Here is a 27814-nt window from a genome sequence, read left to right as displayed (position 1 = left end):
ACAGTCTGGCCCAGCCCTGCAGCCGGGACAGCTCAGTGGTCTCCAGGGTCTGGATCACCTTTTCCCTGTGACACTCTGGGACATCTCTTCCTTGTCCCTTTTATCTAGTGGGGATGCCATGGTTAGCTCTTGTCAATGGAATGGAATGGAGCAAGGCTCGTCATGTTGGGCTGAGTTGGTTCAGCACAGTGGCCCCTTCGTTGTCCCCTTTCCTCAACCAGTGGCCAGTTGTTCAGGACTTAGGGGAGATCTCTGAGGGCCCTGGGGGAGACTGAATCAAGATCTCTGAATGACTGGAGATCCGTACCCCGACCCATCCACAATGTGCTGCTCTATGAGCACAAAATAAACCCTGGTGCTAAGCTGCTGAGCTGAGGGTTCATTTGTCACAGCAGTTAGCAATGCTTGCCCTGTCCCTCCCCCCTCCCCTGGTTCTATACCGAGAAGATGGAGGCTCAGTGAGGAGAGGCCATTTGTCAATGAGCAGAGTATGAGTAGCTACACAGAAAGAGGGTCACTGATTGTAATAAAGCCTCTAAGAAAGTCCTGTGAGGACTGAATGTGGGAGTGGGGTCTCTCTCTCTCTCTCTCTGCTCCTAATGTCACCACAAAGACACACATTCTCTCACATCAAATACCTCATGATAGTGTCCACAAACCTTCATCACTAACCACAAACCACCTGTCTCTGTCTGTCTGTCTTTCTCTCTTTGTGCTAGTATTTGGGCTTGAACTCAGGGCCTTGTGCTCTTCCTTGGCGTTTTCCTCAAGGCTGGCATTCTACCACTTGAGCCACAGCTTCACTTCTGGTTTTGTTTTTTTTTTTTTTTTTGGCCAGTCCTGGGGCTTGGACTCAGGGCCTGAGCACTGTACCTGGCTTCTTTTTGCTCAAGGATAGCACTCTGCCACTTGAGCCACAGCGCCACTTCTGGCCATTTTCTGTATATGTGGTGCTGGGGAATCGAACCCGGGGCCTCATGTATATGAGGCAGGCACTCTTGCCACTAGGCCATATCCCCAGCCCCCACTTCTGGTTTTTTGATGGTTAAGTGGAGGTAAGAGTCTCAGATACTCTTCTGCCTGGGCTGGCTTTGAACAGTGATCCTCAGATCTCAGCCTCCCGAGTAGCTAACGTTATAGATTCTCTTGAAACAAGTCTCTTCTCCCTAGGCAAGCTTTTTACCTTAAAAGTCAGAATAAGAACTGGTGAGGAGGTCAGAGGCATTGGGATCGTAGGATCAGAATAAAATAAGGCAATAATATCTACATTGACCTTAATGGGTACACTTTCCTGACTCCTGACACAGTGATACTGGCCTCCAATAACTGCCAGAACAGAAGGTACATACTGTGTGCCTTCAATTTATTAACTCATTTCATGCTCACAACCACCCCCATGAAATTAAGAACTGCTGCTGTTCTTCCTGCTCTCCAGGTGAGGAAGTCAGGATCAGAGAGATTATGCAACTCATCTAAAGTCACAAAGCCAAGAGGCAGGGGGTGAAACTAGGATTTAAACTGTCAATCCAGCTGCAGAGCCCGAACTTAGCTGGTTCTGAAATTTGAATATGGTTTGTCATGATGTTCTTATTGTGGGATATTTATTAAGAGGTAGAACTGGGCTGGGAATGTGGCTTAGCGGTACAGTGCTTGACTAGCATTTATGAAGCCCTGGGTTTCATTCCTCAGCACCACATAAACAAAAAAAGCCAGAAGTGACGCTGTGACTCAAGTGGTAGAGTGCTAGCCTTGAGCAGAAAGATGCTCAGGGACAGTGCTCAGGCCCTGAGTTCAAGCTCCAGGACTGGCAAAAAAAAAGTGGTAGATCTAGGTAGGACCTTTAAGGAGTCATTGAGGTCATTCATACATGGGATAATCCATTCATGTGATGGATTAATGGGCCTCAGTAAGGATGAGTGACACTTTGGCCTAGACTATAATAAGCCCCACTCCCAGCTTTACCCACTTACCCTTCTGACCTCACCTGCAGGTTCCATTCCCCACTGTACACTGCTGCTCTAGCCACGCCCCTTGCCTTCCCATATTGCCCACATATAATACACACACACACACACGCGCGCGCGCACGCACACACACACACAGCTTCTATCTGGGTTGTTCCCTTCACTTCTTAACCTTGTGAACTTTACATAGGGCTCACTCAGCCCCTGACAGCCTCACATTCTGTGAACCTTCAGCAAATACTTAAGAGCACACACCTCATGAGCTCTACTGCTCATGAATATTCATGATTCATACAATTCTACAAATGGCTGTGGTCGGCATAAAGAAGGGCTGGGAGTGAGGACATGCTGCTAAGAGCACAGTTGAGTGAAGACATTCATCCTGGAGAGGCAGACAAGGCTAGCAGGAGAGTGACACTTAAGCAGAGGCTGGAAGGGTGGAGAATTAAGGGTGAAAAAGATAAGAGGATGGACAGATTTTCTGGATGGCAGAACTTCAAGTCTGTCATGGGCAAGAACTTATTATAGTATTTGCCACTCCTAGGGCTCGAACTCTGGGCCTGAGTACTGTCCCTGAGATCCTTTTGCTTAAGGCTAGTACTCCACCACTTGAGCCACAGCTCCATTTCCAGCTTTTTTGTGTGTATGATTAATTGGAGATAAACATCTCACAGACTTTTCTGCCTGAGATGGCTTTGAACCACATTCCTCAGATCAGAGCTGTCTGAGTAGCTAGGATTACAGGCATGAGCCACCAATGCCCAGTTAAGGACCTATTTGTTTGTTTGTTTCTATGTGGTACTGGGGACTAAGCTCAAAGAATTATACCATCTGAGCCACACTCCCAGTCCTTTTGCTTTGGGTTTGTATCAGATAGGATCTTGAGCTAATGGCCCCAGCTGGCTTTGGACAGCCATCCTCTTCTTATCTCTGCTTCTGGATCAGAAGCTTCTAGAACCTGCTTCTAGAACCAGGACTCCATGTACTACCATACCTACCTTGTTTCTCAGATAGGGTCTGGCTAGCTTTTTTAATTTTGGGTTGCCTGGGACCCTTGATCCTCTTAACTCCACTTCCTGAGTAGCTGAGATTACAGGTGTGCACCACCACCCCTAGCAAATGCCACATGTTTTCAGGAAGCGCTTGGAGAGTAGAGACAGTTGCAAGTGTTTGTGTCTGGGTCCATGACAGAACTGTCTATATCATCATCATTACCATCATCATCAACAACAACAACACACACATACATACACACACACACACACACACACACACACACACACACACATACACATCCACTTTTACTGACTTCACACTGTAGCTTGACATGGACCACAGTGGAATATTTATATCATGGACACTACAAATCAGGGTTTTTGTTTTCTTCTCCATCCATACCCCTCCTCTGGGAGAGCTAGCTTAGTGGTGCAGAATGGAGGCTGTGAAAACCCCTGTCCAGCATTGGCCAGAACCTCGACGACTCTCCAAAGGCTGAGTCTACCAATACTAGCCTTGGGTTTTCTCTTGTGGCATCAAGCTTCTCCAAACTTGGCAAGCGGAGCTAGAGAAAGGTAGTAACAACAGGCGGTTTCTCTCCCAGAGAGAAAACATTTAGATCTGGCAGCTGGCTAGGTGGGAAAGTAGGTGTTGTTGGTGGGAAGCAGCCCCTGGGGTAGGGGAAGTTGGGGGGGGGGAGGGAACATGCACTGAATTCTAGGTTTCACCTCTTACTAATTTATGTGATCTTGCTAAGCCATCCTGTCAATCTCGAGTTGTCAGTCTCCCCTTTCATCTGGTGGAGCCAACAGTAGCCACTGTTGGGTTGTTGAGAGGCTTACCTGAGCTGGTGGATGATATGGCAAGAAAGTGTAGCCATGTGCTAGTGGCCCTGGTCTGTCATGCTAGCTACTCGGGAGGCTGACATCTGAGGGCCGCAGTTTGAAGCCAGCCCGGGAAGGAAAGTCTGTAAGAGTCTTATCTCCAATTAACCAGGAGGAAACCAGAAGTAGAGCTGTGGCTCAACGTGGTAGAGTCCTAGCCTTGAGCAAAAAGGCTCTCAGAAACAGCACCCAGGTTCTGAGTTCAATCCCCATGACTGATAAGAAATAAAAAGAAAGTGTAGCAATTGTCAGGTTACTTGATCTGCCAGGGGCACAACTGAAATTTGAACTAGACTGCCTGACTCTAAAATTTCTGCCTATGCCTGCTGCTTTCCCAAGAAGAGCTTGGGGTGCCTATGAAAGCACCCCAGATGCCAAAGAAAAATCAGCATGTCTGTGACTCCATGATGCTTCAATATCAGAGGAAAGGACAGATGCCAGGCAGCTTGCAGCGATGAGCTAGCAAAAGGAAGAGAAAGAGGAAGAGTAGGGGCCCAGGTGAGGCTGAGCTGGCAGGGCTGGGAGCTTTGCTGGGCTCACTTAGAAGGGCTACTGAGTCCAGACACGAAAGGAAGCTGGCCAGTGGACTTGTCTCTGGAGGCCAGAGCAGCTGCAGGTGACATCTATAGGTTGTGCCCTCTGGCCCCTTGCCTGTGGATTTCTGGGTGGCTGGGAGGAAGGAGTGGGGGGCCTCAGTGCTCTCGTCTGTTCTTAGGCTGTGTCTCTGTGACTGTGGATCCTGTTCAGTAACCCCCTAGAGTTCAACACCAGGTTCCCATGCCTCTAGGCCTGGCTGGTAATGGCCCACCATGTTCCTCCCTGCCCGCCTGCCTCAGCTCTCTCATTGGCTCCTATGGTGTACATTTCCTCTCCTGTCCCTGCTTGACTGATTGGCACCTTCCCTTAGGATGCCTGGGCCGTGTGTGACCGCCCCCCCCCCCCCACTTCCCTGAGCAACTCTGAAGCCGGGTAGCACTGAGCTGCTTCACGTGTGTGCTCCCTCGTGCCATGAGCAGGGATAGATAAAAGATGAGTAAGTACAAACGTCAATTACCATAATAAATCATCTGTCACATGGGCGTCTGCTGGGCAGGGTTGAAGCTCCATCGCGATGTGATAGGTCTATAAATAATAGTGCACGCTTCAACAGCTTAAGTTTCCCCAGGCGCCCACGCGTGTTGATTTAAGCTATTAGAGCTAGGAGGGGCTCTAAAGAGGATCCTCTTTAACCAGTCCATTTTGCAAAGGAGGGAAACTGAGGCCCATGGAAGGGATGATGCTTGCTTAAAATCAAGCTAGATTTCTATGGCAAGCAAGGCATTTTGATTGGTCTTGGCTTGTCCCAGCACAAAACGCAGTCATCTCTCAGTATTCACAGGACAATTGGCTCCAGAAACCCCCGTGGGTACCAAAATCCACGGATGCTAATGTCCCTTTGTTTTATAAAAATAGCCTGGTAGCTAGGCACCAGTGGCTCATGCCTGTAATCCTAGCTACTTGGGAGGCTGAGAACAGGAAAACTGAGATTTGAGGCCTGTCCAGGCAATAAAAGTTTGTGAGGTCACTTCTCAACCTATAGCTGGGCACAGGGATATGTACTTGCCTACCATCTGAAGCTATGCAGGAGACTGAGATTGGGAGGGTTGTGGTTCTAATCCAGCCCAGGCAGAAAAGTTCCTGAGACTCCATCTCAATGAAGAGATGCTGACAGTGGCTGTGTGCACCTGCCACCCCAGCCATGATGGGAAGCCTAATCTAGAGGAGGTTTTGGTCCACCCTTGGCAGAAAGCAAGACCCTGGTCACAGAAAAGGCTGAAGGCATGGCTCAAGCAGAAGAGTGCCTCCCTAGCAAGCACAAAGCCCAGAGTTCAAACCCCGGTGCCAAGGGGGCTGGAGAAGATGTGGTATTTGCGTATAGCCTATGCACATCCGTTTACTTAAAATCATCTGCAGATTAAAATGCTCAATGAGATGTCAGTGCTATGCGAGAATTGCAATGATGTTGTATTGGTTAGGAAATAAGAAGGAGGAAGAAGTCTTCTCTTATTCAGGCCAGATGTAAGTATTTTTCCAAATATCTTTGAGCCACATTAGGTTGACTGTAGGTCCCATGGATGTAGGACCGTGGGCCGGCTACACACACACACACACACACACACACACACACACACACACACACGTATACATGAATATATGTATGTATAAACAGTTTTGTCACGTGAGTTAAAGTTTATTATTTGCACTAGAAGAAAGACTCTGATCATAGGAACCAGCTTTGTTCATCTCTCTGCCAGCCATAAAATCCACAGCAAGGGGCTGGGGATATGGCCTAGTGGCAAGAGTGCCTGCCTCATATACAAGAAGCCCTGGGTTCAATTCCCCAGCACCACATATACAGAAAATGGCCAGAAGTGGCGCTGCGGCTCAAGTGGCAGAGTGCTAGCCTTGAGTAAAAAGAAGCCATGGACAGTGCTCAGGCTCTGAGTTCAAGCCCCAGGACTGGCCAAAAAAAAATCCACAGCGAACTGAAAGTCCAGAGACACCTTCAACACCCTTCCCTAATTACTGACTTCTCTCCCGCATGAGGAAACACAAGGCCTACAGGAGCAGCTTGTGGACGGCTCCAGCTCTGAAAAATACCTCTCCCTGTGCTGGGTTATCATGCGCACAAATCAGCAGTCAATAAATGGCTTGTTGAATGAAGAGGGGATTTTTTTTCTTAGTTTTAAAAATCACCATGTATAAATCCCTTAGGAGCTCTGAGACATCTGTTTTGAAAAGGTCCCTCCTCCCTCTGGTAGGGTGGTGGGAACTCCCTTCCTGAAGCAGGGACCAGTAACTGTTAACAGCAGCAGGGAAAACAGCAACAAACTTGTAGATCCGGTTTAACTTGTGAGGGAAAACTTGGGCGCCTGGGAAATCAAGTTTCCACGTGCAGGAGGTGGTGTTCTTAGCAAAGCTTTGCCTGGCTGAGAAGTCATTCTGCCAGCCGCAAAATACACGTTTACAGTTCGATTTTGTACTGATAGGAAAATATCTCCTGGCAGACTATTGCATCTGGGATGGGGGCCACATCCTTAGAGCTGGCTGGGCCTCCATACCTTCAAGAATGCTCCAGAGCCAAATTGCTTTACTCAGGAGTCTACAGACCTCATCATCCTCCAAGGCAGACGTTGAAAAAGTTGGTTGTTGTTGATTCTTCAAAATGATAATATGGCCTGGAGCCAGGGATAGGGGCTCTCACCATTAATCCTAGGTATTCAGGATCTGAGGACTGTGGTTCGATGCTAGCCCAGGGAGGGAAGTCTTGGAGGCTCTGAACTCCAACTAACTACCAAAAAGCTGCAAGGGAAGCTGTGGTTCAAGTGGTAGAGAGCCAGCCTTGAGCAAAAAAGCTAAGGGACAGTGCCTAGCCTCTGAGTTCTAGCCTCAGTACTCACATACACACACACACACACACACACACACACACACACACACACACTATTAATTCATCTGTAATTAATGAGGCAAAGGAAGGTCATAAGACTCGTGGGCAGAAGCTGTGCCCGAGGGCTGCCTGAGCTGCCTGCTTTAGAGAGTGTCCTTCTTGGCCTTGGTTTCCTTACCTGTAAAGTGAAAGCTGTACCGGCCCTGTGAACTTATAGGTGGCCGCCAGCGTAGGTTCTGGAACCCAGCTGCTTTGGTTTGGATCCTAGCTCTAGCACAAATACTGTGTCATCTTGGACAGAAAAACGGAACCCCTCCTCCGGTCCCAGACTTCTATCTGGAAAATTCTAGCTCTTCAGGGTCTGGGAGATCATACCCACTTGCTGAGTCTCTGGCTCCTTGGTGAGAGCACAAAGGGTGTCAGAATTTTATTTTTTTAAATAGTTGCTGGGACAGCAGACTAGACGTAAACTCCATACAGGGCTGTGTGCATCCAGGGGCACTAGCATTGTCTCACCTCCAAAAGAGGCAGGCGAAGTGGCTCATGCTTTTACCCCAAGCTACTCAGGAGGTGAGACAGGCAGGAAGTCTGTGAGTTTGAAGCCAGCTTGGGAAAAGTTAACAAAGCCCTGCCTCAAAAAACAAAGTAAAGGCTAGGCATGGTGGCACATGCCTAGCAACCCAGCTACCTAGAACCCCAGAGGCCAGTCTGGGCAACAAGTTAGAAAGACTTCCCTCCTCACTTGGACTAATAAACTGGGTGTGGTGGGTTACATGTGTCATCCCATCTCTGGGGGAAGCATAAACAGATGGATGGTGGCCAAGGGCTGTCCTAGGCAAATGCACAAGAACCTATGAAAAAAATAACTAAAGAAAAACAAAGGCTGCGGTTGGCTCAAATGGTAGAGTCCTTGAGCTCCTGGGAGGCCCTGAGTTTTTAAGACCCTAGGACCACCAAAACCAGCAGAAAAACAAAGGGCTGGGATTAGAATTCAAGGGGGGGCGGGTAGAGCCCCTATCTAGCAAGTGGGAGGCACTAGGCTTGGATCCCCCTATTGCAAATGATGAAGAAAGAGGAATATGGGGGAGAGGAGGCAAATGTGCTCTGCTAAGGGGGTGGGGGGTGGCATTGCCTGTCTGTGGAAATGATGGGCCCACATGGCTGCTTTTTTAACACATATTTTATGGCTTTTGGAAGGAGAAGAACCCAGATTGTAGAGAGAACGATCAAAGCCAGGGACGCACTTCGATGCTGTCTCTGTCGATCTGCCTAGGATCTTAACTGATTGGCTCACTTGGGCCTGCGAGCAGAAGGGAGCCAAATCTACACACTTCTTGAAAGCTGCTGTGCTATGTTTCTAACACCGAATGATTGCTGAGAAACTCCTCCTGCCCAAGGAACATCTATTATCTGAAAAAGGGTGTGTGTGTGTGTGTGTGTGTGTGTGTGTGTGTGTGTGTGTGTGTGTGTGTTTTGTTTTTGGTTCCAGACACCAAGAGAGGAAATCCAAAATCTCATTGCCTTTTAGTAGCAAAGCTGTCTCAGAGGAGACATGGAGAAATCAGACCTTGCTTTGTACACAACAGCTCTGTTTCCCCCCTAGCACTCCTGCAATCACCAATGAGTGGACCTCTGGCCTGGTTTGTTGGTTTGTGTTAGTGCCAGTCCTGGGACTTGAATTCAGAGCCTGGGTGCTGTTCTTTAAGCTTTTTTTTGGCCAGTCCTGGGCCTCGGACTCAGGGCCTGAGCACCATCCCTGGCTTCTTCCCGCTCAAGGCTAGCACTCTGCCACCTGAGCCACAGCGCCCCTTCTGGCCGTTTTCCATGTATGTGGTGCTGGGGAATCAAACCGAGAGCTTCATGTATAGGAGGCAAGCACTCTTGCCACTAGGCCATATTCCCAGCCCCTGTTCTTTAAGCTTTTTTTCACTCACATCTGGTGCTCTACCACTTGAGCCACACCTCTACTTGTGGCTTTTTTTGGTAGTTATTTGGAGACAAGAATCTTACAGACTTTTTCTGCCTGACCTGGCTTCAAGCCTCAGATTTCAGCCTCCTGAGTGGCTAGGATGATAGGTATGAGCCACAGGTGCTCAGCTTTTTGAGAAACTCTTCATCTGAGGGCCAGGGGATAAGCTTTTGGAGTGCTTCAAAGGCCTGGAATTAAAAATAAACACACAGGGGCTGGGGTGTGATTCAAGTGGTAGCACACCTGCCCAGCAAGGGCAAGGCTCTGAGTACAAATTCTAATACCATCCTCCAAAATAAGTCAATAAATAAACACACAGGAACAGGACTGGAAGGAAACGCCTACGGTGGGAGCATTTTGGAAGGCAGGGGGGAGGAGCCCCCCCATTACTGTAGCAATCAGTCTTGCTCAGACTGATGATTCTGAGAAGGCATTTATAGCCTATTTTTAGAAATAAAGTCAAGAAATAGCCTGCAAGATTGCTCCGTCTGTGAACCAGGCATTTTTCTTGGGCAATATGGCATGTCATGGAGGGGGGGGAGGGGCAAAGAGGCTGAACCTGCATGAGTTAGTGGAGGGGCTTTGGTTTCGCAAATGAGATGTTCTTAGGACTTTGGACTGAACCCCCTCTCTCCATGATGGTACTCGCTCTATATTTATCCTCTTCCCTGCCCTGGCTGTCTTCATGGACTGCTACGTCCCAGCCCTGTCTACAGGTGACAGTCCCAGGCCATGCCCCTGTGTCACCTGCCTCTGGTTTGCTCCGATTCCATCAATGGCCTCTTCCCTCGCCCCTTCAGATCCGGTGGTACTAACCCAGGTCCTGTTACTGTCCCCAGGCCCCTGGGATGTCTTCTGTGGTTACCCTACCCTCTGCCCACACCTTCAAAGCAGTCCCTTCATTAAAGTCTCCTCAAATTACCCAATTTGCATGTGCCATCTGTTTTCCTGCTGAGACCCTGACAGATACAGTATTATTAATCTGTCACCGCACCATCAATCCCTGTGTGCTCACACACACTCACACCGACACACACTTACTCGGCCTCACACGTTCACCCACGAACAAACACACCCACCCACTCACCTGCCAATACATGCATGCACACTCATGCAACTCACGCACGCGTGCAGCAAATACTTGGCCTAGCTTACAGTTCCTGTGCGGGAGCACCAAGGAGCTAAGAGCTCCTTTCTAGGCTGCCGGACGCCTCCTTGTACCCACACGCACACCAGTGACTTGGCTTGCATTGGAGATTCCACTGCTCTTATTTTTAGAAATGCTAATAAACTCCGCCCACTAAAATTCCAGATGATCTCAACCTATGCATCCTCAATGTGCTTGGAAAGAGTCTTCATAAAATATGTAAATGTACTAGGAGCCTGTGGTTCATAGGCTGAAGCCTGGAGGATCGTAGTTCAAAGCCAGCCAGGGCAAGTATTATGCTGAAAAATCCATCCCCACCCCCTCTCACAAGGAATAACAAGTGTGAATATCGCTGGCCTTCCTGCTTGGGTTGGTGATCAACTGAGAAAAAAAAATGTTTGCACTCAGCCTTCCAAGCTTATTATATCTGTGGCTTTGGGAAACTGATTTTGTACTGTGAGCCTCAGTTTTCTCATCTGAGGAGTGGGTGAGGAATAACTACCCAAAGTACACAGATTGTGTTGCCCACACGGTAACGCCTCATTCGTACACAAGTAGCTTTGTGAGATTCAGATGAGCAGCATGAAATCGCCCTGTCAGAGACCACCCTGACTCTATCCTCTATTTATAATTTATTCATGTCAATCCTGGGGCTTGAACTCAGGGTCTGGGCTAATGCTCTACCACTTTGAGCCACAGCTCCACTCTTGGCTTTTATGAGGTGGTTAATTGGAGATAAGAATCTCATAGACTTTCCTGCCCGGGCTGGCTTTGAACTGTAATCCTCATATCTCATATCTTCCTTAGTAGCTAAGATTACAGGAATGAGCCACCTTCTATCACAGGATCATGCTTTGAAAGGTCCCTTTGCGACATAGCTTCCAAGATAAACAGAAAGCCCACAGATTGGGAGAAGACCATTACCGGCCATATAACGGACTAAAGCCTCATATCTAAAATATATGCAGAGGGCTGGGAATATGGCCTAGTGGCAAGAGCGCTTGCCTCCTACACATGAAGCTCTTGGTTCGATTCCCCAGCACCACATATATGGAAAACGGCCAGCAGGGGCACTGTGGCTCAGGTGACAGAGTGCTAGCCTTGAGTGGGAAGAAGCCAGGGACAGTGCTCAGGCCCTGAGTCCAAGGCCCAGGACTGGCAAAAAAAAAAAAAATATATATATATATATATATATATATATGCAGAACTAAAAAAATTAAATTCCTCCAAAACAAAACCGCAAAGAACCAATAGCTCCCTCATCAAGTGGGCTAAAGACTTAAAAAGAGACTTCTCTGAAGAGGAAATGAGAATGGCCAAGAGACACATGAACAAGTGCTCTACATCACTGGCCATAAAAGAAATGCAAATCAAAACAATATTGAGATTCCACCTCACCCCAGTAAGAATGTCCATTATCAGGAAAACTAACAATAACAAATGCTGGAGGCGGATGTGGCCAAAAGGGCACCCTACTACATTGTTGGTGGGAATGTAAACTGATTCAGCCACTCTGGAAAGCAGTATGGAGATTGCTCAGAAGGCTAAACATAGAGCTTCCCTATGACCCAGCAGCCCCACACTTGGGCATCTACCCCCAAAAGATTACGAACAAGAACACACTAAAGCCACTAGCACAACAATGTTCATCGCAACACAATTAGTCATAGCTAAAATATGGAACCAACCCAGATGCCCCTCAGTAGATGAATGGATCAGGAAAATGTGGTACATATACACAATGGAATTTTATGCCCTATCAGAAAGAATGACACTGCCCCATTCATGAGGAAATGGAAGGACTTGGAAAAAATTATACTAAGTGAAGTGAGCCAGACCCAAAGAAACATGGACTCTGTGGTCTCCCTCATAGGGAATAATTAGCACAGGTTTAGGCTAGTCACAGCAGAGAATCACAAGAGCCCAATAGATATGCCCTTATGAACACATAAGATGATGTTAAGTAAAATGAACTCCATGTTATGGAAACGAGTGTTATATCACTGTTGTAATTATTTTCAACATGCCATGTGAAACTGTAGCTTTTTTTTGTTGATGATCCTCTTGTATCCCCCTCCTGTGGTTGTCCCCGCGCTATCACTGTATCTCATCTGAGTACCCTGGATACTGTATATACTGGTATTAGAACTAGGGAAGTGAAAGGGCATATCAAAATTGAGAGACAAAGGATAAAAAGACAAATGACTCCAAAAGCAATACCTGCAAAACCATTTGGTGTAAACCAACTGAACAACTCATGGGGGGAGAGGGTAAGGGAGGGGAGGAGGAGGGAAATGAGGGAGGAGGTAACAAATTGTATAAGAAATGTACCCACTGCCTTATGTATGAAACTATAACCCCTCTGTACATCACTTTGACAATAGATAAGTAATTATTCAAAAAAAATAAAAGCAGAGCAGCTTAAAAAAAAAAAAGGTCCCTTTGCCTCCTTCCATGTTCTCTCCTGGAAGGTTTCGGGTGGGCGTCAGTTACTTGAGGTCCTAAGAGGGGCCCACACCTTCCAGATCCTTCCCGTAGGCTCTGGAAAGTATGCTGTCAGGGTCCCTAGAGATCCTCTGTCCTGTCTCCCAAAATCCAGTGCAAGCTTATTTAGGACTAGAACTAGGGCACTTAGCATAGGCAAGGTAGTGGCTACTGTGTAATAAATTTAGGCAAAGCACTCCAAACCCCTTCTTTAAATGAAAGACTACATGACACCATAGTTGGTAGTCTTCTTAATAGTTACAGTTTTTGCCAGGTGCTGGTGGCTCATGTCTATAATCTAGCTACTCAGGAGGCCGAGACCAGAGGATCCTAGTTCAAAGCCAACCCAGGCAGACAAACCTGAGAGATTCTTTTCTCCAATTAACTAGCAAAAAGCCCAAAGTGGAAGTGTGGTTCAAATGGTAGAGTGCCAGCCTTGAGCAGAAAAGCCAATTGAGACTGTAAGGCCCTGAGTTCAAGCCCCAGTACTTCTGTGTGTATGTGTGTGTGTGCGTGCACACACATACACTAAAAGTTATAGTTCTAACTAATATAGTTTTTATCAGCATTCCTAACAAATGAGTTATTTGGAGGACTGAAGAATTCCCAAAGGCCAGAGGGAACTTATGAGGATGAAAACTTGCCTTCCAGATCATGAGAATTTTATTAAAATGGGTTACTATTTTTAAGCCACCATACAAATATCTTTTGTATTGATTTCAGTGTGATGCACTGACTGAATAAATATGCCAATTTCTGCCAGTGAGCCAAACAGTATTTTTAACCTACTTTAAAATACGTGTTGTTTCCTATGGTTTTTTAAACTCTGGAGTTGATTATGAAAGCAATTTCAATTTTTAAAAATTCTTCTTTTCAGAGAACATATATATGTGTGTGTGTGTGTGTGTGTGCGTGTGTCTGTGTGTGTGTCTGTGTGTAATTTATTTTCTCTTTCTTCCTTCCTTTCTTTCTTCTTTTCTTTTTATTTTTGGAGTCAGTCTTCCTATGGAGCTCAGTCTTTCATTTCCCAAGCTGGACTACAGGTATGCACTACTACATCGTGTGTGTGTGTGTGTGTGTGTGTGCACGCACATATATATATATATATATATACATGTATTTAGCAAGGATTTATTTAGCAAAGCAGGACAATACAGGGAGACTTCAGGAAAGAGGAGTTCCTTGGTCTTCAGTTACTTCAGAGGAAGTAGGAGCAAGGAAGCTCAAAATATTATATATATATATGCATTTTAATTATTAAATACACAGCTTATAGGATTTTTTTTTTTTTTTGCCAGTTCTGGCACTTGGACTCAGGGCGTGAGCACTGTCCCTGGCTTCTTTTTGCTCAAGGCTAGCACTCTGCCACTTGAGCCACAGCGCCACTTCTGGCCATTTTCTATATATGTGGTGCTGGGGACCCAAACCCTGGGTTTCAAGTATAGGAGGCTAGCACTCTTGCCACTAGGCCATATTCCCAGCCCTAGGGTAAGTTTTGTGTGTGTGTGTGTGTGTTTTTAATTCTTGGGGGGTGCTGGTACTGGGGCTTGTACTCAGATCTTGTGTTGTCTCTTGGGTTTTTCATTTAAGGCTGGAATTCTACTACTTGAACCACATCTCCAATTCCAGTTTTGCTTGTTTGTTTGCTGGTTAACTGGTGATAAGTTTCTCATGGACTTCTTTCTTTCTTTCTTTCTTTTTTTGGTCTGGGTAAGCTTGGAACCATGATCCTCAGATCTCAGCCTCCTGAGTATTGAGGATTAAAGGTATTAGTGAGTTACCAGCTCCCAGCCTCTGGGAAGTTATTTTTTTAAGCTGCAAATCAAGGTGGATTATATAGGTCATTGTAATGGAGGATACCCCTACAACAAAGAGAACTCATGCAACTTTTATATATATATATATATATATATATATATATATATATGCAACAATTAAAAATATGTAAGTCTCCTATGTATTTCTCTCACTGATCATTAGTGTTTTGTTGGTTTGTTTTTAAGCAACTTCAGCTTCTAACAGGGCAATTAATCAGAACCTAGCAGAAAGAAATTAAGAATTAAAGAAAGAACAAAACAGAGAGCCAAAGTATTTCATGTGTTGGCCAATAGCATCCTTAAGATAACACAAAATCACCAGCAGGTCACAGGTGAGGAAATTCAGAGAGGAGGAAGCCAAGTGCTGTGTGAGGGCCTTCAGCTGTTCTAAATACTTGTGGCTCTTCTCTTTCCCCTTTCTATCAGATTGGAAAAAAAAAAACGGCTGAGGTCTCAAACTATTGGATATAATTAGGTGATATTTAAAGCCCAACTTCTTTTTTTTCCCCTCAAAAAGCATCAAAGAAGCAACCATCATTATAACTGTTGTCTGTGACTGATGGAATTCCCTGGTGTGAAATGGACAAAAGGAGCTTAGAGAATTCAGGATAGGAAATGTAGCTAACTGGACATCACCAAGAATAAGCCAGAGCTAAGAACAGTTGAAGAAGGTTTTTAGCATTTCATAAGACCTAGATGATCTGATCTATTGATTTGAGCAGAATCCTTGACTTGATCTCTCTGATGATATGAACCCTCACTATCCATCCATCCATCCATCCATCCATCCATCCATCCATTCCTCCTTTCCTTCCACCCTCCTTCCCTCCATTTATCCCTCCATCTATCTACCCTGAATGGTTGAATGCTTTCCAGTCCTTCCCTGAAGGGAATATTTTCCTCCCAACATGCATTGCTGTTTGCAGTGGAGCCACCTCTGCCCTATTCTCCTGTTGCAGGAGAGCGAAGGTTTACCTGAAGTTGTAGCCAGGGGAGACACTGCTCTTCTCAGAAACACTATCGAGCCGTGTGAAGGAATATTTGGGGATGCACTGGTCCCAGGCCTTGTCCAAATCGCAGACCCAGCCGATCTTGATGCCCAGAACTCCACCCTGAAGAGAGGAACCAGTTATGAGTTCTCCCTTGTTCTCCACATGGGGAGGGGGCTGCTCTCTGGAAAAAGTGACTTCTGTTCTCTAGGTGCAAGGCAGATGGTCCTGACTCCCAAGTGGGTGGGATTACAAGTGTGCATGACATTGCCACAATAGGCTCCTTATCAAAAATTACATGGCCTTTCTCTGAGGCAAAATGCGGAGATGTGGAAGGGAGAAGGAGATGAAAATTCGAGAAGCTGAAGCTTGGGGAAGTGGGTGATGGAAGAAGGCAAGACCACTCAAAAGGATTCAGGACAAAGCCAGTTGCAGACCCCAGACGCTTCCACCAGGTGGCGCTGTGTTGCCTTCCCAGCATCCTTCTTTGCATCCCAGGGCCTTGAAGATGAGAAGGAAGGTCAGCCTGACCTTCTAGGTTAAGGACTGTGGAAGAACCGACCACTAGGTTCTCACCGTGCGGGCTATCTTGGCAAAATCCTGCCCTGCAAACTTGACCACGTCCCCTACCCGCAAGATGGGGCAGAAGGGGGCCTTTTCAGGGTGGAACCGGCAGGTCCTCATGTCCCCGGCTGTCAGATTGGGCAGGAGGTTTCCCCTGGAGAGGAGAGGAGAGGAGACAGGCAGGGCCCAGGGTCAGTGCAAAAGATCTCACACCAATTCTCCTCCAGTCTCAGGGGGCTCCACACCCAGGCAGGGGCAGCCTAACCCCAAATGGGGCCCTGAGGCCACCTGATAATTGGGCTGTCCAGCCTGGGGCGGGAGGGGGGTGGGTGATGGGAACAGGAGGAGCCCCAGGATGGAAATGAGGTAGAAGGCAGGACGGACTCACTTCTCAAAGTTGAAGAGGGGGAAACGGATGCTGTTCTTGATGAAAATAGTGAAGTTTTCAGCTTCCATCATGACGGGCCTGTGGATGTGAGCAGGAACCTCAGCTCCCAGAAAGGAGAGAGGAGCCTTTCTTCCTATGGGTGTGTGTATGTGTGTGTGTGTGTGTGTGTGATGGAAAGGAGGGGTGGGAAGATGGGGAGGAAGAGGAAGGGGGGGGGGGGAGAATGACACCCTAAGGCTACTTCCCTCCCCAAGGAAGGATAGGGAGACATAGATCTTCACAAGCTCAGAGATGCTTAGAGCAGCCCACATAGGCAAAAAGCGGGGAAAAATGGGGTCCTCTCTCCTTCGTCTTGGGTCCCATCCTTACATCTCCACAGTATCCACCTCCGTGGGGCACCAGCCCTGGATCTCACAGGTCCGGAGCACAGAGCTGTAGTTCACGCAGCGGCCTGTGAGAATTCCTGGCAGGGTGGAGGTGCAAGGCTGGGTGACCGCTGCCCATGGCCACACCCCTCCCTCCCAGAGCGCACCCCATCCCTCCCACACACACAGAGGGAACAAGCAGGCTAAGGGAGAGGACCTGTGGCATGACTGTCCTGTCCAGTTCTCTCCCTCTCCTCCCAGGCCTCAGAACAAGTCAAAGGGAGGTGACAGCCTTCCTTTAACAGGCAGTCCCCAACTTCCCTGGGACCCCTTCTTCTCCTTGCTCCCTTTTCCATGTCTCTGAGTCTGAGCTGTTCCTTCTGCCTGAGATTGATTGTTTTCCTCTTTCTCTCTCTAATTTGTTAGCTTTGGAGCTTGAATTCAGCACCTGGCACGATGTCCCTGAGCCCCTGAGCTCTGTTGTTCTCTCTCTAATTTGTTAGTTTTTGAGCTTGAATTCAGGGCCGGGTACTGTCCCTGAGCTCTTTTGATCAAGGTTCGTGCTCTACCATTTTGAGGCACAACACTATTTCTGGTGGTTCATTGCAGAGAAGAATCGCATGGACTTTCTTGACTTGGCTGGCTTTGAACCTGGATCCTCAGCTCTCAGCCTGCTGAGTAGCTAGGATTATAGGCCTGAGCCCTTGGCGCCTGGCCATGGGATGCTCTTTAAGAAGTCCTTGCCATCCTGCCAAATCCTCCTCTTCTTCTTGGGTCCACCCCATCCCCCCTGCCCCCCCCCCCCAGGGCTCTGTATCTCCTTGAGGACTCTTGTAACTTTCCCTATCCCTTTATGCCACACTCATTGGGGGACTGCAGATGCCCCCCCCCCCCCAGGGCAGAGGCCAGGCTTCCTTTTCAGCCCCTCCCCTGCAGAGTGTGGCACCTGCTCTAAGTGGAGTCTGCTGGTTTCTGCTCCCTCCAAGGGTGGGCGCTCTCTTTCTGGTCTCAATAAAACCCGGGGACTGTGAGGGTGTGGAAGGGGCTGCACTCACCCCCACTCGGGAAGCGATCAGGCCCACACTGGCTGTCAGACACACAGTGGTATTTCTCCTCGCTCTGTGGGGGGAGGGAAAGACAAGGCCCCAGGGGTGTGAAGGCCTCAGCCCCAATCCTGGCCAGCCCACAGCTCCCGCTGCCTCCCGCAGCCTGAGAGAGGGCGGAAGTCCTCGGCACAGCTCCAAGGCCCGACTGTGGGAGTCTGCTCAGACCCCGCTCCCACCTGCCTGCATCTTCATTTACCCAGCCTCCCTTCGTCCCCCTCACCTCTGGGCAGAATCCTTGCATCTGGTTTTCAGTCACGATCATCTTGGTGATGATCACAAAGACAGAGGTGCCCTGGGAGGGGATGAAAAGGACAGAGCAAATGCAGCACCCCTCTGGCTCACTGTCTGTACTGTTATTGGCTTGAAGGAGATGGGGGTGGCCCAGCTTGGGGAGGAACCCAGTTTCCTGAGGCCCAGAACCTTGCTGCAGAGGGCAGGCCCATCGCTTGTCCAGCGGCTCCCAGCTGCTGGATCTCGGGGCTCCCATGGGGACAGCCCCCCCCCCCATTCCCAGTGGTGTGCAGGTACGGGTCCCTGGGGGCAGTAGGGCCATACCTGTGGTGGAGTCACATAGTCAGACACATCCATGACCCTGTTGGCATAGCGTCCGAAGCCCTTCACCTTGGTCACCACAGAAGACTCAATGGCAGTGTCCCGCACTTGGTAGGCCTTCTCATGCACAAAAACCCACCTGTGACAGACAAGCAAGATGGAGAGAGACAGACAGACAGAGAGAAAGAGGAGAGACCATAGGCCCAGAAACAAGAGTGGGATATCGGTACATACATTAGGACAACATAGCCCATGCTAAAAAGGTGCAGACTTAACATGACTTACCTGATGTTCCCCCCCCCCCCCCGCCCATCGACTATCTTCTCCCATGTAACTTTACTATCATAGCTACCTGTCTGTGCTGCATGTATGCTTGTACTTCATATATAAAGAGTGCTTTTTACCCCTAAGAAGGAATCACCCCATCCCCACTTGCGGGGCACTGTCCCGTTGAGAATAGTTTAAAACCATTCCTGCTGATAATGAGGCTTCCCCCATCCCCTCACTGGGAGGAATCCCACAGACACAGGGGCAGAGGGTCCCAGGTCCCTGAGATCACGCATCTCAAAGCTATGTTTACGACAGACTTCTGCCTTGCATGTAGTAAATCGTCAGGAGGTAAATCAAGGAAAGGTTCTTGGAACCTTGGACTAGACAGTGTTCATCAGTGCAGACAGCTGAGCAGGGTTAGGAGAGAGGAAGGGAAGTGACCCGGAATGGGCAGATAACTTCAGCTTGCTTTGGGGAGGGGTACTAATGTTATTCCTTGGATTGTGCTGCCATCCAGTGGTTATTACTTGTACTGCCTTCTCCCTGCACCTTTAAACCAGGACAGGACCCAGAACATAAGGCAGGACTCCCCCCTACTCTTCTTTCACCCCTTGCTCCCCAACACCCCTCTCAAAGCAAGAAGGATCTATAGACACTCGTAGAAGCTTACTCATTACTTATACACACATTATATTTTATATGTACCATTTATTCATTCTATACTTACAAGGACAATTATTATTATTAGCTGGGCGTTGGTGGTTCACACCTGTAATTCTAACTATGCAGGAGGCTGAGGAGCTGGAAGATTGTGATTTGAAGTCAGACCTGGCAAAAAAATACGTGAGACTCCATCTCCAGTCGACCAACAGAATTCTGGAGTGGAGATGTGGCTCAAGTGGTGGAGCACCGGGTATGAGCAAGAAGCCCTGAGTTCAAGCTCTGCTACCAGCGCACACACACACACACACGCACACACACACTGTCATTCATGATTATGGGTTTACAGTGTTAGCAATGGGACCCAGGGCTTCACGAACTGTAGGCAAGCCCTCTGCTACTGACTCCCAACCTTTCTCAATCTTACTTGACCAAGGAAGCCATTAGCTACATCTAATGAAAGTCAAGGGTGCATTTTCTGGAAATGTTGGGTTAATGTCCTTTGGTGCATCTAGCCAGAGTGGGAAAGCCTGGTTCTATTCATCAGGAGAAGATGGAGGGAAGGAACTTGGGACTATGTAGCCCGGAGAAGATGAGCTGTGGGCATCCAGTGTTGGATAGCTGCAGAGGCAGTACTTGTACTGGATGCCTGCAGAGGCGGTACTTGTGCTGGATAGCTGCAGATGCAGTACTTGTGCCGAATGCCTACAGAGGCAGTGCTTGCACTGGCCTGTCTGAGGGCTTTATCAGGAGGCAGCGAGGACCTCAAACCCAGGATGACTCACCCCCATTCCCATGGTCCTAGGACCTGCTGTTGTAAGAGGCGGTAGGCACCAATGGCCGGGAGGGCTTAATGCTCCCTTCTAGGGGTGCTGAGATAAGATGTATCCCTCAGGTGGAGGTTGGACTGGATGCCTCTTGGGGTCCCCCCCAAAGGCCCTGAGAACATGCTGACAGTGTCACGGGCACTTGTAGAACGGAGTCCCCTCCCCACTGACACGCTCACTGTGAGCGCAGGCTGATGGCCACAAGCAGCCTTCCATTTCATTTTCAGGGAGGCTTCAAAGCGCTCCCCACAATTAGCATTTCCTCATGCAGATTCCTTTATACTTATTTTGTACAGGCCCTGGGACTGAACTCAGCACTCTCCTTTGGTTTTTGTTGTTGTTGTTCAAGCTACAGCTCTATGACTTGAGCCACAGATCCACTTCTGGCTTTTTGCTGGTTCACTGGAGGTAAGAGTCTCATGGACTTTCCTGCCAAGACTGGTTTTGAACCATGATCCTCAGATCTCAGACTCCTGAGAAGCTAGGACTACAGGCTTGAGCCACCAGAGCCCAGCATTTTTTCTTTCTTCTTTATAATTTTTAACCCTTAGTTGACAGGCAGTACTTGAGTAGTTTGAGATATAGAAACATGGTGGGATGAGGACATCAACCTTGTTTTGTTTTGGTACCAGTCCTGGGGCTTGAACTTAGGGTTTGGGTGCCGTCTCTGAGCTTCTTTTGCTCAAGGCTAGCACTGTACCACTTGAGCCACAGCTCTACTTCTGGCCTGTAGTTTATTGGAGCTAAGAGTCTCTCGGCCTTTCCTTCCTTGGTTGGCTTTGTATCATACTCCTTAATCTCAGCCTCCAGATCAGCTAGGATGACAGGCATGAGTCACCAGCACCTGGCCCTTGTATTTTATGTTTGTTTTTTTTTTAGTGTCACTGGAATTCTGAATGCTTCTTTGACTTGAAAAGAAGATGTGGAGTCCCGGTGAGCATTGGCAAATGGCCCCAAACCTGTTACCTGTTTTATTGTAGTGGGCAGGAGCATAGATTAATGCACCATTAGAACTTATTCCCATGCTTATAAAACACTCTTCTAAGTGCCACGCCTTTGTGGCCACCCGCACTGCCATTTGCTTTACCTCCCTAGTATTTTTCCTTTCTTCTTTCTGGAGGGTAAGAAGCTTGCTAAAGTCTTGCTCACTAGACCTGTGTTGTTGGGCAGAGAAGGGAGAAGAATTCTATTCCAGCAAATGGAGAAGTGAGCCACTGGCCCAGAATGCAGAATGCAGGCTTTTTGCTCCCAGCCAAGATGGCTGACGATCACTCACTAAAGTGTAAATGGCAGTCTAAACAATGAGACTCCTTCTGGAACCTTCCATGCCTTTCCATGTCGGCTGAGAAAACAGTTCTCTGAGGCCTGACGGTAAAGTCTCGGAACATTGGCTGATGAGAAGTAGATTTCAGATGACCATTAGCACAGAACAAATACTGGACACTAGGCCTCCTTTGATGAGTGTTTACTAGTGTGGTGACTTTGTGATTACTACCAAGTCACAAATAAGGAAGCTGGCCAAGTGGAGGAAGGAGAATTGTTACCAGGTGAAGTTTAGCAGAGGCGAAGTTAGTGAGATGCTACCTCCAAAACAAAAACAAACAACAACAACAAAAAGGGCAGGAGGTCATGGCTTAAGTGGTAGAGTACTGAGAGCTGTGTTCCATCCCCAGTGACATACACACACACAGAGACAGACAGACACACACACATGAGGAAACTGAGGCACAGAGGAGGATGCTGATCTGGGGGTTCCAAAACAGGCAATGTGCTTGAGAACATTCAGCCCCCTCACTGTGATCTCCGTGTGTGTCCCGCTCTCTGAAGTGGACCCCACCGCCCATCCGGCTGGCCCTGCTCGGTCACCGAAGGGAACAAATCCTAGCTCTGGACTGTTGCAGGAGAAGGGGCTCCAACCTTGGGAGACACAATTAACTAATCTTCTCCTCCTGCTTCCTTCGCCGCTTGGAAGTCTGTCTCTGAGTTAAATAACAATCGGAAGAATTTCTGTGGTCCCAAGGGGACACCGCATCATCAGAAGACCTTGAAATGAGGGGGTTCGTTTCCGGCACAGAGGGCCCTGGGGCCTGTCTCTAGAGGCCAGGATGGAGGAGACAGAGCAAGATGAAGCCTTCGATTCTTGGCATTTATTCTGCTTCTCTGACTTATTATGTTCTCTCTCTCTCTCTCTCTCTCTTTCTCTCTCTCTCTCTCTCTCTTTCCTGGTTTATTATTTATAGAGTGGAAGGCGAGTGGTAGTGCCTTGGCAGGTGAGATGAGCGGGATGGAGGCCGGAGCGGCCTGCCAGCTCCCTCCCATCCAGGAGTCAAGGAGGCCGTGTGTGTGTGTGTGTGTGTGTGTGTGTGTGTGTGTGTGTGTGTGTATAGCAGGGTCTCTCAGGAAGGTGTGAGCTGGGCATAGAGAAAGGGGGAGGCATGCTGGGGAGTTGGTAGGGTAATAATAGCTCTCATTTATTACTGAACATCACTGAGTCACCATCTCAGGCAAGGTACTTGGTATGTGGCCACCTCCTTCCCAGAAGCCCCCAAGGGAGAGGGATTCCTACATCCATCTTCCAGATCTGGGAACTGAGATCTGGAGGCCTAACATGCAGATATCCAAGCCCCTGCTTGGAGCTGATGTCAGAGCCAGTGCACCATATTGGTCTCCCCATCCCAGGGCTGGGGTGCGCAGATACCATGTAGGAGTCACTGCTCCCCCTGGACTGTAGGATGGGGGATTCCAACAGTTCTTCTCTCTTACTGTATCTGTCACCTCGTGTGCTGGACAAGGGGCCTCAGGATGCTACGTGCGGCAAGGGGAGGGGTAGGGGGCTGAGAGGGTTGAATTCTAGGCCCTTCTCTTTATAGTTTTATTATTATTATTATTTTTTTTTTTTTGCTAGCCTTGGGGCTTTAACTCAGGGCCTGAGGCACTGTCCCCAAGCTTCTTTTTGCTCAAGGCTAGCACTCTACCATTTGAGCCACAGCGCCACTTCTGGCCTTTTCTGTTTATGTGGTACTGAGGAATCAAACCCAGGGATTCATGCATGTGAGGCAAGCACTCTACCACTAAGCCACATTCCCAGCCCAGGCTCTTCTCATTGTACCAGAGCCTCTCCCTTGTAACTGATGTGAGTAGGAGCTAAATAGTTTGAACCACAGGGGGAGCTGGGTAGACAGTGAACAAGTAGATTGTGTGTGTGTGCGTGTGTGTGTGTGTGTGTGTGCGTGTGTATGTTCATTTTGGCATTTGAACTCAGGGCCTGAGTGCGATCCCTTTGCTTTTCCACTCAAGACTGATGCTCTACCAATTGTACCACAATTCTATGTCTGGCTTTTGGGTGGTCAGCTGGAGATAAAAACCTTGTGGCTGCTCCTGCTTTGAACTACAACCTTCAGATCTCATGCCTCCTGAGTAGCTAGGATGACAGGTGTGCATCATGGGTACCCGGCTTACACTGGGTCTTTTTAGGGGGAGAAACAAGGTGGGGAAAGCAAAGCCACATGAGTCAGAGGCCCCACCCACCATCAATGGTCCTCCTGAGGAGAGGGGCATCGAAGCACTGGGAAATACTCTCACCCTGCAGCTTTGCCTGGAGCCAGTTTCTTCAACATTGGGTTGGTACTAGCTAGCACTTCTAAGGAGTCAGGCCCCAAAGATTTTCTTCTACTTCTTGTCCAGTCTCCACACGAAGTCTCACCCCATGGAGGAGACTAGAGATTCTCTCGTGGGTCCAGAGAAGACAGGGGAGACTTGAGGCAAACCCTGGCCTTTGGTGCAAAGGCAAAGGTATAACAGTGTGAACCACAGGCCAGCAGAGGCCAGGGGCAGGGGTGAGAATATGTGCACACATTGGCTGGTACATGGCTGCGAATGAGTAAGAGCAATCATTGTCTCTCATGACTCCACCTTCTACGTCTCCATCCTGCCTCCTTGGCAGAGGAGTCATGGGGGGAAAAGATTTAAGCATTAGGGGAATATTAACCGTCCAGCAGTGAAAACAAATCCCTTCAAATTCTAGTCATTGTCGGCATCATTATCGCTCTTCATACAAAGGTGCCATCTTGCAGGATTGTACATATCTGCCTGATCTGTAATCCCTGGACACATCAGCCAACCCCAGTTCCATTGTGGTTGCCTGTCTCTCTCTCTCTCTCTCTCTCTCTCTCTCTCTCTCTCTCTCTCTCTCTCACACACACACACACACACACACACACACACACACACACACAGAGATCAAAATGTTTCAAGAGCTTCCTTCCTCTTCCTTATTCTCCGACGAAACAAAAGCCCTCTAAAGGTGATTGAGGTTTGGTCTTCTTTTCTTATTTCTTGTCAATTGTGGGGCTTGGACTCAGGGCCTGGGCGTTGGCCCTGAGCCTCTCTGTGCTCAAGGCTAGGACTCTACCACTTCAACCACAGCAACACTTCCAGTTTTTGAGTGGTTAATTGGAGATAAAAGTCTCACAGAAACTTTTCTGCTTGGGCTGGCTTCGAACCACGATCCTCAGATCTCAGCCTCTTGAGTAGGTAGGATTACAGGTGTGAGCCACCTGTGCCCAGCTAGGTTTGCTCTTTTGATTGTGTTCCTAGTAATCTTGCAGAACTCTTGTCTCTGCTTTCTGGGCTCCAGCTACAAACTCCTTTCCATCCATCCTTTCCCCGTTCCCAGGCTCATTCTCTTTGCAGATGTGGATTTGTGCCTTGAGCTCTCCCCTCTCCCTTCTTTCAGGAGTTGCTGCTATTTGGCTTCAGGTCCTGGCTGGAACATAAGTCTGTCCAGACTCTAGACCTTCCCTTGCTTCTCTGCAGATCAGACACCTCCCTCCCTCTCTACCTACCAGCCACAGATGAAACTTTGCCCATGTGTCTGTGTATGGATATGACTGGAATACCTTCTCTTGCCTTCACAAGTATGTATGTTTCATATTTAGTGTTAAGTCTGCTTTTGTCTACCATGTTATCCAACCAGAGCTCTATGCCTGGTAGGAAGAGACGCTCAATACTTTTCTTTTTTTCCTTCTCAATGAATGACAATGGATTCGTGAAGACACAATGGTGCACAGGCTCTTATAGACTGAGATGGGTTCAGGCCAGGGGGCTGGGCTGCCAAGAGTGCTGCTCAAACTGCAAAGCTGTGTTCCGTGGGGAACTGTCAGGCCGGGAGATGGATGGGGTTGGATATCAAGACGCCAAAGAGCCTCTCTCCAGCTGCCTCACGCAGACTGGGCTCCAGCCCTGGAGAATCCAATCTGATCTTGAGCTGGGAGACACTGGGGTAGTGGGGGGGGGGGGGAGTGAGCGGGTTGGGCCAGAAGCCTTCCATCCACCTCCCTCCCAGAGGAGCCCCCTGCATCCCCCCCTACCCCTCGCCCCCGCCCCGAGCGGGACTAAGTTGGGAATGTGCTGAGGCAGCCTGTGCTCCCATCTGGATCTGCGCACCCTCCTGGGACTGCACAATTGTGGCGCTCAATACACAGGTGGACAGGGAGGGTCGAACCCCCAAGTTTAAGTCAAGCTCTGGAGATACTTTGCAAACATCCTCTCTCACAGACACTCTACATTGGGAAGGGAACTCCATCCACTCCGTCCTGGCCGTTTCATCCCACTCCAAGGCTTTAATCACTTCACCGAGAGCTCTACAAGGAAGGCTAGCTATACCCACACTTACAAGCGTTCACCAAAGCCATCTGCTCGCTGCCAAACCCCTGAAGGAAAAATTGCTTACCACCATCACATCAGAAGCCCCATCTTTCCGGGCACACATGCACACACAAACCCAACCTTTCCAATCCGGCCCGCACGCACCCAATATGCCTTCTTTGACTGACTCGAATTTACTCATGACCTGGTCCCTGGTTCCTGGCTTGCTTCTCTCACACATTAAGACCCATGGTCTCCAGGGATAGCCAGAGACCGCAGATCCAAAGACCAGGAAAGAAAACCTCTGAGGTTTCTGCCTGCATTTCCTGGTGCCCGCCAGCATGTGGAAATGACCACAAGAAGGCTGGGACCTGTGTTTTCCACCCCCCCACCCCCACCCATTGTCTGCTGATGGCCCTTTGTGTGTCTATGTGTAGGGGAGCATACCTCTAGGAGGTGGGGGCTGAGGGGGGAGTGTTTGGATCTTGCTGGTTTCTCCTTGGATGAAACCAGGTAGCTTGAGGGGGTGAATGGAGTTGAGAGAGATGGGGGGGGATGGTAGAAGGGGTGACATTGATCCAGATGCGTTGTATTCATCAACTGCTTTGTTTAATGGCCAAAAAAGAGATGGCTTATACTCACAGACTGACATGTGGAATCGGAACCCTTTTGTACAACCACTTAAAGGGTATTAGTTAAATGATAATAATAATTATAATTAAAGAAACTCCCCGGATAAGTCTTATGGCACGGAATCAAAAGATAGGAAATGTACACTTCGTTGTTTACAAAGGACAGCGTTTCTATATTCTCAGCAAAGGGTCCAACACACAGGGCATCTGAAAAGCTACTTTTCTCAGCAACTCTTCCCTTGTCTTGTTCCCATGGCACGGGGGAAGGGGTGGTGGTGGCAGTTCCCTCTCTCTTGTCCTCCCTTCCAAACAAGACCCTCTCACCTTTCCACGCTCTTGGCATCTTGTCCTTGCCACGAGGGACTTCGTGCTAATCAAATCTAGCTTTCTCCTTTCCCCTCCAGTCCTCCCTTCCACCCGACACCAACCCAGCCAACCTGTCCGCATCTCCCTGGGGTCCGGGCTGCCTGCCCCTGCTCCTTTGAGTTTCTGAGACCCCTGAGACTTGTCGGAGAGGAATGCAAGAGGGTGGGGAGGGGGCTTCTTCCTTTTCTTGGGGTGGGAGAGATAAATTGCCCGGGATTTCTGGTGGTGAGTAATGCTGGAGAGCCCATCGCTTGACGCGTGTGTGTCTAGAGACTACTCTCCAAGTCGGGAGGATTTACCAGGAGAAAGAATCCACCTTTGGACCTAACCCCTGAGGTCCTGGCTCCCCCGGAATCGAGGGAGGGGGCAGGGAGGGACACTGGGGAGCAATCCCATCCAAAGTCCCAAAGGGTTACAGACTCACCCCACGAAGTAGGAGATGATGAGAAGCTGCACTGCGCGGTTGATGATCCCAATGGTCCAGCTCTTCACCACCACCGACTTGGTGGTCTCATAGGTGAAGAAGTCGGAGATGCAGTTCATGCTGAGAGAGCACGCAGCGGCCACCCAGAAGGGGTCTGATGGCCACCTTGGGAGACAGAGGACTTCAGGGCAGGGAGGTAGAAATCAAGGCCAGGAGAGGGCAGCTTAATGGGACTGGAGGAATGGAACCTATTCCTGTAAGCCAGGCAATCCTACCCAGTACCCAGGCTCTCTCTGCTATTAGCACTCTGACAGCCAACAGCCCTGGCCCAGGG

The 27814-nt window shown here is 48.7% G+C and overlaps 1 protein-coding gene across 2 annotated transcripts in view; it reads right to left on the bottom strand.

The window, feature by feature from the left end:
* P2rx3 (purinergic receptor P2X 3) overlaps nucleotides 1-27814 on the bottom strand; it is a 36252-nt gene extending 8438 nt beyond the window's left edge. The window contains exons 1-8 of one of the 2 annotated variants that reach the window (XM_048361706.1): nucleotides 27481-27814; nucleotides 18659-18794; nucleotides 18324-18395; nucleotides 18053-18116; nucleotides 17002-17095; nucleotides 16633-16710; nucleotides 16257-16398; nucleotides 15667-15803 (exon numbers count right to left, since the gene is read on the bottom strand). In XM_048361706.1, coding sequence (XP_048217663.1) covers nucleotides 15667-15803; nucleotides 16257-16398; nucleotides 16633-16710; nucleotides 17002-17095; nucleotides 18053-18116; nucleotides 18324-18395; nucleotides 18659-18794; nucleotides 27481-27599 — 842 coding nt within the window. In that variant the 5' untranslated portion in view covers nucleotides 27600-27814. The remainder of the gene's footprint in view (nucleotides 1-15666; nucleotides 15804-16256; nucleotides 16399-16632; nucleotides 16711-17001; nucleotides 17096-18052; nucleotides 18117-18323; nucleotides 18396-18658; nucleotides 18795-27480) is intronic. The other variant, XM_048361707.1, reaches the window with a different exon arrangement.

Source organism: Perognathus longimembris, chromosome 13, assembly GCF_023159225.1.
Source record: "Perognathus longimembris pacificus isolate PPM17 chromosome 13, ASM2315922v1, whole genome shotgun sequence".
In the NCBI taxonomy this organism is placed as follows: domain Eukaryota; kingdom Metazoa; phylum Chordata; class Mammalia; order Rodentia; family Heteromyidae; genus Perognathus; species Perognathus longimembris.
This window is presented reverse-complemented; position numbering and strand designations above follow the sequence as displayed.